The following is a 15473-nucleotide window of genomic DNA, read 5'->3' on the forward strand; positions in this document are numbered from 1 at the left end:
CTACAAACAGGTTTGGACAACTCTGCCTTAAAGGGGCAGTTCACCCCAAAATGAAATTATGTTTCCCACTCCCAGAGTAACATCTATCCATTCAGATAATGTCTCATCTCAGCAAACTATCTAGGTTTGGCAACTTATTTTAGATGCAGTTTGCCACAAAACAATGAACATTTTTGTGTCTTCTGATAATGAATGTGAAAATCAACAGTACATTCGAAAAAATCAACATCAACGTCTCTTATCAAATAGAATGGCACAATTACTCAACAGAGCTGGAAAAAAAGCACATTTTCATTAATTCTCCTACTGTGGGAACTGTGTCAGCAGAAGCACACCAGTATTCTTGGGCCAAGTGTCCATGTCTCCTTCATTCATTGTCCGACATTGCTAGCTAAGGGAGGTTCTATATCATCTTACAAATTTTGCAAACTAAAGTGAACATGCTCACTTTCATGTTTTGATACACAAGCCAAGAGCAGCAAACAGCTGGCTAGTCGCCTGATGAAAACAATTGGCACTTTGCCCCAGAGTGTGCTTCGGTGGACACAGTTGGCGAGTTCCCACAGTAGAAGAAATTCTCGATTAAAACGTGCATTTTTGAGCTCTGTTGATGTTGAGTAACTGTGACATATTTGGAACGAGACATTTTTCAAATTTAAATCTTCTGTGGATTCATTAAAAAAGGGTCCTTCACAGCTAACTGTCTAAAAAAGTAGTTAAATCTAGAAGATTTGCCAGATCTCAGCAAAACCATCTGGATGGATAGATGGTACTCTGGGTAAGTGGAAACATGTTTTCATTTCATATTTGGGTAAACTGCCCCTAAAGTGTACAGCGATTCTAGAATCCCTGGCATTTCTTTTCGGAATCAATTCATACTGCATCATAGTTTATCTTCATCAGGAACTACACAGAGCTACACAGGTACTGAGTGTACTACTACATGCTACTCAAACATAATGAGTCCATGTGCCAATCGAGTGGGAGTCAACCATTGGCACTCAAACCTGAACGTAATTTAAAATCTTTCCACAGTCCTCATGTACTATACAGGGCTTCTGTGATCTCTGAAATAACTGACAAAAGGAAAATGAGCAGGATCAGTAAATATTTATTTTTATTTAAAATTGAAACATATAAACCATTCATGAGAATGCAGTAATACTAGTAGGGTAATACTATTGCATTGCTGTAATTAGTGCATTTCTGACAGAAGATAACTAATATTACAGGACTAACATTCATTTTTAACATTTAAAAGCAGCATTTTTATTTTTTGAAAGCAGCAGGCTGGGCTTGTGGAATGAAATGGACTCAAGAGTCTGAACGGCGAAGCGTACGCCTAGCTAGCTACATGTGGCCACAGTTCATCATTGAATCATCATAATCTCATCATCATCGAGCCAGCTGTTCCTTCATCTCATCCCCGTAAGGGACCAGGCTGTGGACATCCCTGCTGAAAAAAAACAGCTCAAGCTAGGTTATGAAACAGCTGGTTGACCAGTTCAGACCAGCTCCTAGCTTGACATGGTTTGACCAGCTTAAGCTAGGCTTTGAAACAGTTGGCAGCTGGTCAGCTCAGACAAGCTACCAGCACTAGCTGGTTGACAAGCTCATACCCAGCTAGACCAGCTTGACCAGCTCAATTTTCAAGCTGAAAATTTTACAGCAGGGATGTCTTCCCAAATGGATCCCTGGGGGTGCAGGGATAGGAGGGTTCCCGGGTGAGAGGCGGCTTGGTCTCTGGTCAGGCTCATTTTGCCGCGGGGCCATTAGCCGGTCTGTCGGCGATCTCTGCGCGCCACTCGCTGAACAGCCTCTCCATGGCCTTGCGGCTTTCCCAGCTGCCGACGTTGACCGTGGGGATGATCTTCAGAGGCCGCAGCCACTGGACAAAGCGCTTCATCTCCAGGTAGCTGCTGTGCTCGCTGTAGGGGATGCCTGAGACAGGAAGGAGAGCACGAGCGTAACTAAGCGAGGCTGCGTTCGGAACCACTAACTCCAGTCCAGGAGGGCCTCGGTATCTACGGGAGTGCAGGTTTCCTTTCAATCAGCAGCCAATTAAGGCCTTGAGAACAAGGTGTGTGGACTCTTTAGCCAATGAGACTTAAATTAATCACTCGTGCCGAAAACCAGAAGACACTGCAGCCTTCCAGGACTGGAGTTTGACACCCCTGCACCAACACTTTCCCTTTCCTTGCTCTCTTCCCTCGGAAGCGCCATCTTGTGATGAAATGTGTGACGTGCAGTAAGTGGTTGGCATGGGAGGACAGACGAGGGACAAACCAAAACGGAACTGAACTGCCTTCGCAACCTATATAAGAAGTGCTACCTCATAGCAACCGCTGCTCTGTGCAAGCATTCTTTCATTGGATGAGTTTGGAAGGCTCATGAATAATTCATAGCAACCTTACCCTAGTTTATCTTAAGTGATGAAAACACATCAGCCGGTCTTATAAAAGCCTTAAAACAAAAGAAAACATCTGAAAAAGTCCATGTCAAACTGAGCACGAACAAAGTCATAACACGAGGAAACTATAAGAACAGAGGGGAAAGAAAAGTGGAGAACCTGGCATTTCCCTTAAAACCAGCAGTAGAGTGAACAGGCAAGCTTCCTTCATATGCAAAATACTAAATGGTTGCTTTTTTCAGGATGCTGATGGCAGAAAACAAATGGTTAAAACTAATTTTTCCTGTTCCGGGACATCTAACATCCTGAGGGCTTTCACTCAAACCCTAATAAGGCATACTCCATTCCACAGCTAGAGCAGGGATATGACCCTCGAATAACTGAACAATTAGTGCTACTGATTGTCCAGACTGTCACACCTGACTCCCAGGTAAAGGGAGGGTGGAAAACCAGCAGTTCTTGGCCTTTGAGGACCGTGATTTGAGGGATAGGGAGCCTGAGATCTTGTTGAGCTGCCAATTAGTAGAATCAAGCATGCCAAGTTAGGGTTGAAATGAAAACCTGCAGGACAGTGGACCTCCAGGAACGTGACTGGGCAGCCCTGGTACAATAGATAATTTCAGACTTCTAATGGTCAATAGAGGAATTGCAGCAACAAACACCCACAAACCACAACACTGTTTATCCCTCCCCCTTCTGTGAGTGTCGGCCCGTCAACTGTATATTTTGAAACCCGAATTTAAGGACTCTAAACACAGGCAGAGGGTGAGTCAACATATCAGCGAGCCTTTTTCCAATGATAGGAAGAGATTTACAATGGTCTTGTAACAATGTTTTAACACTAAAATCTTAGCTATTGTACCTTTAAGATGACAGGTAAAGGTGAGCCGGAACCCAGGTAAAATGAGAAGCATTTCCCTGGCGAGGGTGCCGACTGTGGAGCCAGCTGCTGACACTGGGGTAATAGAACCCACCCTCTCAGCAATGTGCGCAGTCATGTTTTGCCGGACAAGGATCTTATGCTAAAGATCTTTGCTGATTCTGCGGCACTGGGGCTAATTTCGGTTTGCATTAAAATATTCAGCATTTTTCCCCGTGTCTTACTTATTTTTACAGGAAGCCCGTTGTCTCGAGTTGCCGTAAAACATCGGCGGAACACAATATGCGCTTTGTACAAAAGGTCTGGGGTGTCAGAAGGAGAAAGTGCTTGGTATGAGGAAACAAACATCTCTCCGGGCAACAGGGGGCTGGGCAGGCACTTATTCTACAGGGTTCCATATTGGTTTATTCATCTTCCAATAAATTCTTAAAAGCAGAGAAATTTTACAAGGACAACTCTGCACATTTTGCAGGATGTACTGTAATGGTATTGTGCAATATGCTAAGGTGGAAACCCCAGGGTCGGAAAGCACAAGTCCTCTCCCGTATTTAACAAGTCCGTACAAGTCCTCTCCCGTATTTTATTCCAATATCCGGTATTTGCCCGCACAGTTATTCAGCCAGGAGGTAGGCCCAATTAGAGAAATTAGCTGGCTGAGTTCATGGGTGGAAGAAACACGTGCCAGGACTTTCTGGTCCCTGGACTTTCTCCAACAAGGCTTATATTGACACAGCTGGACATTTGCAGGAGCGGTTCAGATAGAGGACCTTGCTCAAGGACACGGTGTCTGTGCCGAACCAAGGATTCAAACTCAACATGTCTCGGGCCTGTGTCCGATCTCTGGAGATCATCTTCAGGAACTACCTTCCCAATTTAGTCAATAATCTGAGAATAGAAAGCCTAGTACTGTCACGCTAGTCATATATGCCAACATTTCTCAATCGCCATCTACTTATCATAGACTCATCTTCCCCCAACATATCACACACAAATATTCCACAGGATGCTCGTAGTTCCATCCTAAGACATACATTATAAGCCTCCAGTCCTGGAGAGCTGCTCCTGTTTCAGCATTTTGCTGTAGCTTGGCTGAAGAATCCACACAGCAGGTTCTCAAGACCTTAAGCAGAGGTGGGCAATCCTAGTTCAGAAAGTAGAAGTCCCCCTCCCCCCAGCTGGGTGGAAGTTCATGGGTGGAAGAACTGCATGGCAGGAAATAACTTTCTGGCCCCTGGGCTTTCCACCACTGGCTGCTGCTTGAAAGGAAACCACGTATACCTGTCTTCAGAACTTGGGCTTTACAGCCCTGTCGCAGATACTCCTAAACTCCCCACCACCACACACACATACCATAGATACTGATGTTTCCTCGGATGTCTGGCTGAATGTCCTGCACGACTTCGGTCTGGCTGGAATACGTCCAGCCCGTGGGCTTGAAGGCCAGGACTTGGTCATACTTTGCTGAGTATTTGCTCAAGTGAGCCTCCAAATTCTGATGTACAACAAAAGGTAAGAGGTGAATAAACACAAGATAAAAAAAACAAGAAACAAGCAAATATAATAAGGCCATACTCCTCATGAACATTAAAATAAAAAAAATTAAAAAAGAGACTAAAATCCATAGTCCAATTCAAACTATAAATGGAAGAAGTTGTCAAGGCTACTCAGAGATAATCCAAACAAATATCCCTGCAACTGCTTGTAACTGGAGCAATCACTGCTTCCGTTTGTGACAGAAAACAAATCAATGTTTTAATGAACAGACCAGAGGGGTCATTTGGACTCTGTTATACCATGTTAAATACTCAGGCTAAGTGCTGTGGACAACAGGAAACCAGAATCTGTAAGAGGCTCTTAACATCAGCTCTAAACTCATCTGTTAACATCAGCAGGAAAGCGATCACTTAGAGCAGCGCTACACAACTCCTTGTCCTGCAGGCTGCAGTGTCTGCAGGTATTTGCCCATTAGGTACGCTACGCTACGCTACACCACCTGATTTCACTAATTATTTTACCTGCTAGGTTCAGATAAGCTAATTACTGAAATGAGGTGGTTTAGCGCACTGTTGAAGCAAATGCCTGCAGACACAGCACGTGGAGTTGAGTAGCGCTGACTTAGAAGCCAGAAACTCAGGACAAGCAAGAAGCTACCACCATTTTAACAAACCCAAGTGGCACTTAGAAAAACCTGGATCGCCCTGCGTAAAATAACCTGGTGCTCCTCCATGGGTTAAGCAGGAGAGCTCCACTACCCACATTTTCTAGTACTCGTGATCAATTAGCTCTGGAAGAAAAGGTTAGCACCTTTCTGGAGAGGGAGATGAGAACGACCAGCTCTGGAGATTTTACAAACATAGGTACTCATCCACTCCCCCAGCTTTCACAGTGAGGTAACGCTCATGAATCCAATCAGACTCGGGCCTGGTTCCGGCTCTGGAGCCGCCCACCTTGAAGTTGACCTGCATCATGGGAAGGACGTGGACTTGGGCTGCCTTCCAGTCGGTGGTGATGAGCTGGCAGATCCGCTCTGACTCCAGGCAGCACATGGTACCGTGTTTGTCCCGGGAAAGGCTCACTTTGCACCCCAGCACCTCTGCAATGGCTATGGTCACACACATGGGTGGGAGGTAGTCAGACATTACATTACATTACAGCAGGGGTGCACAACAAGGACCGATCAGTTTCAAGATTTTGTGGAAACATCTGTATTTAATTTGCTCAATTATACTGAATCTTGGTCATTTGCATCAGCACCAGCTACAGTCACATACTGCAGGTGTATCCTCAAGATTTCACTGTGATCCAGTACAGGAGTGAACCAGTGTAATATATAGAGCTGTCAGAAAACTCAAATGAAAGTAATTGGTTGGAACGAAAACCAGCACGAAGAACGGCCCTTCAGGACCGGAGCTGTGCACCCCTGCATTAGAAGAAGCAAACAGCTCCCCAATACCGAGGTTGGATTCCTGGGTTCAGTCACCTCTAAGGGGCAGCACAGTGCCAACTTCCCACCCCAGGGGCCAAGGGATTAACATTCCCCTGGAACAGCACCAAACGTTTATGCTGGTTTTTGTTCCAATCCCAGAACTTTAACAAACTGTTAATTTCTTAATTATGTGCTATTGTTGTTTCAAGGGATTATTTACCCTCTTAAACTACATTATGTCACACATGGCCATATTGTGTTTATTATGCTACGTTGCAAGTTATTACATAAAACATATTTAACAGATCAAACAGATAAAGACTGAGGCTCCCAATTGGTGAAATTGTGGACACCAGGCCACTAAAACTAACAACGTGGAAGATAAATTCAAAAACAAAGCAAGTGATGACAAGCCAAACCTGCATTGTGTTGATAAATTTGTGAAAAAAATTAAAGATGTGTTCAGTAACCTAATTAGGAGCCCATTGATTAACCTGTCTAACATTTGATTTATGCATCTTTATGCATTTGTTTCCAATATAGCACAATCAAAACATGGTTTTATTATTCATACCATGCATAGCTATGTCTGTGAAAATGTGTTTTAAGAGGGTAAATAATCCCTCTGAACATGAAAAGCATAGAAAACATTAACAGTTTGTTAAGGTTCTGGGATTGCATTTGTGGTAGGAACAAAAACCAGCCAACACAGGACCAAGTTTGGGAACCACTGTTCTAGAAGCGTACAAACCCCAGTGGTTACCAGAGGTATCGCAGTTTAAGCCCCTGGTGCCAAAAAGCTAATTTCCCCATTACAAAATTTACCCTGGCATACCATTTTGGTTGGTACTTTTAAATAAAACAATGTCTTCACACTGAGCTAATTACACACCGGGAAAATAATATTTTCTGAGCTGCACAGAATAAAAAGAAAAAAAAGAAAAACAATCCTATTCATCCCTTCCTGTTAAGTACATGCTCTGATGCCAAAAAAGACCCACATGGGGGCCTCCTGAGGTGTCATGGTGGCACACGATTAAGGTATCAGAGTTTGGTTCAATGCGATTGCAGTTGGTTCACGCCCCGGTCCTGCCTGCTTGATCAGAGTGAATAGTGGAACACTGTTGTACAGCTGGCCTCAAAAGGAAGATTTGAGTACCCAAATTTTATAGCTTTCCTAATTCTCGATGACTTTTTAAAAAATAAAGCTTTTATGAGATTTGTTCTTTGCACACAGACTAAACAAATTCACCATTACCAAAACTAAACGGGTTCTGTTCCAAAATTAACTGGATAGAGACCCCAACTCTGGCAACTCAGATGAACATAAAGTCCATCTTGCGAGGTTGTCCATAGTCAGACAAGTTCAAAAGCCCAGGGTAAGCGGAGGCCAATAATAATATACCCCCCCCCCCCATAGGCTACAATAATGTTTAAAAAAAAGAAGAAAAAAAGAAGGAAAATCTGATTTAAAATGAGAACAGAAAATATTTTTATTGATAGTGAAATGGTAATGAAATACCATATGTTAAAACAGAATTTAGGAGAAAGAAACCCATAGTAGCTTGTCCAAAAATAAATTTGTTTCAACTATAAAAAATTAACCAGTTTTGTATGTAGTCATACATGTACTCATATTTGTATGCGCAGAGAGGTTGTGAAGTATATGCTTGCATTTGAATGCACATTTCAAACTTTGGCCCCTGAATCCAAATATAGCCATAGTTCTCTTTTCTCCCGGGTAATTAGTGTTACTGATTGGCAAGACTGTCTTCACACATGACTCCCAGGTATAGGGAAGGTGGGAACCAGGAATTAGTTGTCCAAAACCACGTCATGCTGCTTCAGACAATGATATCGCGGCAATGACTCACATATCCAAAACCGCATATTTTGGAGATGGTGTTGACATTATAACCCAACTTGAAAATTGTTCAACCCCACCTAACCCCACACACACTCACCCAGGAAGACCTTCTCCTTCCCTACAGAGTAGGTGCCACACACCACCAGTGTACGGGGGTTAAGGGCAACGTGCTCAAATGCCCTGTTCACGGCCAAGGTGATGGCCTCCTGTTGGGTGGGGAAGGTGTACTCAGGGCTACAGTACCTATGAGGGTAGTAAAAAATAATTATTTTAAAGTCAACACTTACACGGAGGGGTCATTCTGGGGCTCAGGTTAGGGGACAGGGGTCACATGACCAGATGGAGGCAGGGCTCTGGGTATAGGAAGGGTCACATGACCGGATTGGGGCTGGGTCAGGGTCAGGGTCAGGGTCAGGGTCAGATAACCAGCAGGTGGCGTAGCTCTGAGGATCATTACATTACATTAATTTACATGTTATTTGTTTGACGCATTTATCCAAAGCGATGTACAGTTGATTAGACTAAGCAGGAGACAAACCTCCCCTGGAGCAAGGTGGGGTTAAGGGATCAAGGGCCCAACAGCTGTGTAGATCTTATCGTGGCTACACTGGGGATAGAACCACCGACCTTGCAGGTCCAGTCATGCATCTTAACCACTACGCTACAGGCCGCCCCGACCCGGGTCAGACTCACGTGGTGTCCAGGTACAGTGTCTGCACTCTGCAGGCCAGCAGCTCCGGGTAGCTCTCCATGGACGGGTCGGCCCTGAAGTCACCCGTGTGCAAAACCGTCTGACCGTCCGGGAGAAGGAACAGGAGCATCGCAGCCCCGGGACAACTGGGGAAGAGTGGAAGACAGTAAAGATGGAAACATCATCATTACGGACGCCAATACCAAACTGCTCCTCTATCTCTGTCAAATAAGTGACAATTAGTCTGATGAGCCAGACAATGCTTCTACTGCACATTCACACTACAGCCAGAGGTTGCAGATCAATGTGCCCAATATTGGCCTGTACTGATCATCACTGGTCACTGGTGTTAGTATGACCGATTTTCACAGATGTAGGGTGTTGGCATGATTGCTACCAGTCAGAGGTTCTGGTGGGATTCATACTGGTTGGGATCGCTTACAAGATTCATACTGGTTGCGGTCACTAACAGGATTCATACTGGTTGAGGTCACTAGCAGGATTCATACTGGTTGGGGTCACTAGCAGGATTCATACTGGTTGGGGTCACTAGCAGGATTCATACTGGTTGGGGTCACTAGCAGGATTCATACTGGTTGGGGTCACTAGCAGGATTCATACTGGTTGGGGTCACTAGCAGGATTTATACTGGTTGGGGTCACTAGCAGGATTCATACTGGTTGGGGTCACTAGCAGGATTCATACTGGTTGAGGTCACTAGCAGGATTCATACTGGTTGGGGTATACTGGCATATAGGCGGTGGGACTGATACTCACTGGTTGGCCTCCAGCAGGGTGACCCGGACACCCTCCACAGTGCACTCCGTGTTCATGGGCAGGATGTGGATGTACTGCTCCTCCACCCTCAGCTTGCTCTTCACCAGGTTTCCTGTGATCTGAAATACCATGGACACCCGTCAATCACAGGCACACACCCCCAGATCAAAGACAACAGGTAAGCCTCGGCAGGACGGAATGGCTAGGGAGGCTGATTGGGTAATAATGTTATCTACTGCGGCACAAAAACCCCCATCTCAAAAAGAAACCGGAATTCTCAGGCACAGCAAAAATTAAATAATTGCTTATTCAATAGGGTGTTTTGACCAACTTCATAGTTAACACTACAAAAAGCTGGAAGGGAACTTCATAAAAAAATGTAAAAGATGCTGAAAACAATTTTCAGCACTTAGAAATACATTTTATTTCCAAGGTACATTAGTCTCCGTCTCAGACCTGTGGATCCAGGCGGTCTCTGGATTCTAATTCTCCACCCTGCCCGGCTCTACCACAGCCTGGTGCTCCTGTTCAATGGCGGTTTCACCGAGCCAAAGCTAACAAGGGTCCCCATCCAACCCTCCCTTAGGCAGTCCAGCCTGCTTCAGAGATAAAGGTGAGATTTACTGCACTCACACGAACAAATATGGGTCTGTTTGGAGCGGTTCAGTTCACCAGAGGCCTTAGGATACGCTAACAGAACCATAGCATCAGAAGCTTCAAGGGCAGTGGTCTCAAACTCTGTGTTTTCATTCCAACCAATTCGGCTGCCTTAATTTACATTTACATTTTTACATTTTAGTCATTTGGCAGACGCTTTTAATCCAAAGCGCCTTACAAGTGCATAGGTTCTACCATAAGTCAAAGCATCAATTGATTCCAATTACTCATTCAGCCACATGCATTTAACTGCTTTAAAGCACAGAATATAAGCAACAGTTTAGACAACACAAATACATTAGACTATATACAATATTTGCAAACAGCCCTAATTCAGCAAATAATTGAACCAATTAATCAAGCTCTGAGGCTGGAATAAAAACCAGTATACACACGGCACTGAGTGAGACCACTGTTCAAGGAGAAAGGGCTGATCTTTGGGCTCACATGGGAGATGACGCAGTTTTTTGTGTAAACTTAACCTTCTGTTTCAGGACGCTGACACTGCAGCAGCCCCAAACTCACACTTAATTTGATCATTTTTAAATATATAAATACTCCACTACATGACTACTCCTGAAAAAGCAGCCTTACTCTGTTGCAGTAGATGGGCAGGCTGGAGCTCTTCCTCAGGCCGTTGTAGTGGTCAGAGTGGAAGTGGGTGAGGAAGTAAGCACTGATGCCCTCTATAGCTCCATACTGGAAGGCGTCCACAGCAAATGGTGTACCTGCAGGAGTCACAACCCAGTCTCTCAGGAAATGGCCGCAATCACTGCTTCCAAGTGAGATCAGGTCGTTGGTTTTCTCAGAGTCAGGAGTATGTCACAACTCCGCCATCTGCCTTGCTTGCGCTTCATGACAGTGTGTGGCTGCTAGCCAGAAACCAACTAGCTAGTTACATCAAACAACCTCTGGCTATTTCAGGTGGTTAAGAATGCAAATACCTCAGGGAATTGAATGCTACAGTATTACATCAAAGAATTTCTGTTTTAAATCATAGCTGTGATTCACTTATGGCTTTATCATATGAAATTTCTTAAGAGTTCACACAGGAATTTGCGTTTTGTTCACCAACTTAGAATCCCGATTTCACTGACTTTCTGACAGTTCATGTTCAAGGTGTTCATGTGGTCCTTTCAGGCGGGAAACTTATCTCGACTGTAAATTCAACACCACATGAAAGCAGGGTCATACAACCGCTGTTAAAAACCACAACCACACAACCAAGCGCCACACCTTCAGCAATCTTCCAAAATGTATTCTACACTCCATTATGTGGAGTTTTGAAAGGGCACTACAGCCACCACATATTTTTGTATCCATTTGACGTTCTAAGCAGCGAGCATATGCCTTTTGGAACAAGGCCCAGGAGAGTGAATCACACCGATTTCCATCAGCATCTTAAATTAGATGGACTCTCAGCAGCATATTCTGAATCTACAGCCAGTAGAAACTCATTAGCGAAATCAGTTTTTTTGATCATGACAACGTGCTAATCCAGGGTTCCGCTACCCTGAGGTCTCCCTGAGCATGCTGGTTCTCATTCCAATCATAACTGCAATTCCCATGTAATGAGCTGATATTTCTTCTTAGACACCAGATGTCTAATAAGGAATGATGTACCTTCCAAGGTGAAGAATAGCTATATATGGCTCTGAGGAAGGTGCATATTCATTAAAGGACATTTAATCGGTCAGACCAGTTCTCAGACCACAAAATAACATGTCTTTTGGCACTGAGTGGCAATGATTCTTTAGAAAGGGGTTACATTTGTGAGTAAGTAAATTACAGAAGAACTTACAAAGCTGGGACAAATACCACAATACATGAGAAGGCCCCAGATCCCCTGACAGAATACTTAATTATTAAAGAGCTACATCATGGTGCACTATACTTACATACAATTCAACCAAATACTGGTTAAATGATGTGATACACAGATCAGGATTCAATTCAAAGATTAAACTTGAACTTTCGCCTCGGCAAGAACTAGCACATACCATGACCCATTGGACTAGAATCAAGAAACAGCATTGGCACACCAATTTCAATAAGTGTTTAGGGCTGTAGTTCCCAACCCTGTTCCTGCAACCCTATTCCCTACACCTCATTCAAATGCTAGCAATCTTCTTGGAGATGCCAATTGCTCAAATCAGGTGTGCCAAATTAGGGTTGAAATGAAAACCTACTTTACTGAAGGTCTCCAGGAAGAGGGTAGGGAACTGCCAGTGTACTCGAACACATAGCCTACCTGGGATTTTTTTGTAAAAGGGACAGCGTCTAACGGTTTCAGAGCCATCCTCTGTTCTTCTCCTCCACCTCTTCCTCCCTGCTCCCCTCCCCCCCAGCCCAGCATGCGGGATCTGGTTAGCGTCGCCATTCGTGGCTCCCAGGACCGGGGGCTCGCTGGCTGAGCTGGTGGCTTTCCTTTTCCTCTGCCGCCCGTTGACCTTCCCCCGTGCCCCCGCGTCACCCCCGGGAACCGGGGCTGAACCAGCGAGGTTCTCTTTGGCCTCCGCCGCGTCCCCGGCCTCAAGCTTCAGGGGCTTGAGGCCAAAGAATACCCCGATGTCCGTCTGCTTGAGTCCGCAGGATGCCGACCCACCCGCCTTGCCCCTCGCCTTCCGGGGCGTCACACTCGCCCGGGCTTGACGGGGGGAGCCAAGCGTCACCGAGAGCATCGCCTCGCACGCTGCTCCGTCCTCTTTCGGGGGGCCTGAAGACGCCTCGGGATCTGCACAGGCTGCGCCGGACAGTTGCTCTCGTAACCTCTCTAAAACCAAACTCTGAGGGGACCGTAGCTGCAGCTTGCCGTTGTTCGGGCGGGTGTGGTCGCTGCAGCCCACTGCAGCACTTTCCTGTTTCAGTCCACTAACGGAGCAAGTGAGGGCAGGTGTGGTGTCCTCGTTAAGCGCCTCGTCAGGAAGCGCTAACGAGGTACTAGCTGCTGAGTCATCATTCAGCTCATCACCACAGGGTGATGACAAGGTAAAACAAGCCTCCATGGAGTCAGAGTTTACTGCCGCAGTTCTATTACCCGACTGGCGGATGCCCTCCATCTCAGCCTGGGTTAGGACGTCGCTGTAGAGCATTACAGAATCCCCACCCCCTGCACCCTCTTCACTACCAGTCATGCTGCTGTGAGATGGAGACTTACGAGTGGGCAGAGTGGAAATGGGGGAGTAAGAGATTTCATCACTGTTGGTGGAAGACGATAGGGAAGATGGCACAACCGACTGTGAAGATGAGCAGCGATCAGCCTTTTTTGAATCCTCCAGCAGTGTTCCAGATGCACTGCCAGTCTCCATAGGTAGCAATTTAACTCCACCACCCTGCTCTAAGCTTGTGGATTTCTGCTGCTTGGCAATGGAGGACCAGCCCTTCTTTTTCCTAATGTCCCGTGAAGAAGGAGATTTTAGCAACATAAAGGCATTTGTGCCTGCGGGGGTTGATGTTTGACTTAGCCCTCCTTGACATGGACTGGGGGAGGGACTTTGGCTGGAGGAGGGGTTTTGACTGGAGGGCGTAAGGTCATTGGTCACAATCTCCTGTGAGCTATCAGTGCTCAAGCTGGCCTTGTCATTGGTTGCGCGGCTGTGAGCAAGCAGGTAGTGGCTGTACTTCCTGTAGTGGCTTGGAATAGTTGAAGAACACTTAAAGCCATCAGGACATTCTATATGTGAGTGAAAACAAAAGGAGAAAAATAACATTTAAGGAAACATTTTACACAACTTTATTTTGCAGTAACAACACCAAAACCTGATGGAGGACCTTTAGTTTTAGTGAAATGTTTTCATATAAGATTTAACATAGGGGCAGCCTAATTGAAAGTGCAGACAAAGGGCCACTAAAAAGCAAATGATAGTGAGCAAAACATGTGGCCTATTGTGTTAACAAATTTCAGGAAATATATGAAATGACTAAAACGATAAAAGCGAATGCTTAACTCCACTAGTGGGCTGGGATTCAGAATCTTTGCTTTCAAACCAACTGTACACATGGATAATAGATTATTATTATTATTATTATTATTATTATTATTATTATTATTATTATGAATAGAAGCACGATGATGATTATTTGCATCTGGTTACTGGAACCAAAGCCACCGGTGATCAGCTCTGATGTAAAATGTAAAATACAATACACTAAAGCAAGTTCTCCCGCTAATGCCGAAAACCGACGACGCGAAGAGCACTGTTCTCAAGTTTTCCCATAAACTGCATTATAAGGATCAATGGTTAGCCTACCTTCACGGTCTACTCCAATCATATCCAGACATTCTGAGACGTGCCAGCGTTGTGACTGTACCAGTAATACAGAAAATGGCATTTGACAGCCGGGACAGAATTCCTCCCTGCCAGCAAGGGGCTGTTCTTTCTCAGAATTTCTGGATCGATTTCCATATTCTACTGCAGTGGCGTCCAAAGTAGGTGATGTCAGAACACCCAAATATTTTTCCTGTTGACTTTGCGCTTTCGGTAACTCGTCGGTTTTACATCCAGCTTCTCCTTTTGTTTTTTCCTGACTTTTTATCTTGCCTCTGCCAGAGGATTTGTTCGATATCGTGCTACCGTTGATAACGGTAACAGGTTTATTTTTTGGTCCGAATGCATCTTGTTTCTTTACTTTCCTGAGAGATTTATATTCCCAAATGTCACTTTCTGAATCGTTTTGTGACATTAGAAACAACTTTAATAGCTAGCATGAGCTATTACTCTCTACTTTACAGCTAAATGAATGACAGTTCTTAGCACTGTCAAACATGGGCATACAGAATCTCGCTATAATAGCTAGCTACGTTAACAAAAAGTTATTTTAATTGTAAAATAAAGGAAACCGCACTTTCGTAACAAACTAGCTACCAGTTCGTTGCTTGCTAGCTAGTTAACGTTAAAAACGGAATTCCACAAGTTGCCAAAAGATTGCACAATAGAACATGTTCTACATTCATACATTCACACAGTCATACAAATTACGCATTTAGCTAGACAAAAATATAAAGTATGAGCGTGCTAGCTAGCTAGAAGCCAGACATACAGCTACTTAGCGTTTAACACGGCAGCCTTGCCGCCAGTAATGCGTCGAGATAACGGTATAGCTATTTTGAAATCAATGTCAGCAGTTTCCGAACATTAATATTAGTATTCATTTTTAAATGTAGGTCCAACCAACTCACGGATGTATTGCAAAATAATAATAATAATAATACAATATAAATGTGACTTATGCTTTTAGGTCAAATTATGCCAACGATTGAGACTG

General features: G+C 44.6%; 1 protein-coding gene across 1 annotated transcript; it reads right to left on the reverse strand.

Annotated features, from left to right (window-relative positions):
• Nucleotides 1-1095: 1095 nt before the first annotated feature.
• Nucleotides 1096-15261, reverse strand: dclre1a (DNA cross-link repair 1A (PSO2 homolog, S. cerevisiae)). Its single transcript, XM_061231437.1, has 9 exons — nt 14459-15261; nt 12460-13881; nt 10803-10936; nt 9552-9670; nt 8777-8920; nt 8181-8326; nt 5738-5892; nt 4641-4782; nt 1096-1941 (listed from the first exon to the last, which is right to left on the reverse strand). The coding sequence occupies exons 1-9, from the start codon at nt 14889-14891 to the stop codon at nt 1754-1756; spliced, it is 2883 nt and encodes a 960-aa protein (XP_061087421.1). The 5' UTR covers nt 14892-15261; the 3' UTR covers nt 1096-1753.
• Nucleotides 15262-15473: the final 212 nt, after the last annotated feature.

The sequence above is a fragment of the Conger conger genome, chromosome 2 (genome assembly GCF_963514075.1).
Source record: "Conger conger chromosome 2, fConCon1.1, whole genome shotgun sequence".
Taxonomy (NCBI): domain Eukaryota; kingdom Metazoa; phylum Chordata; class Actinopteri; order Anguilliformes; family Congridae; genus Conger; species Conger conger.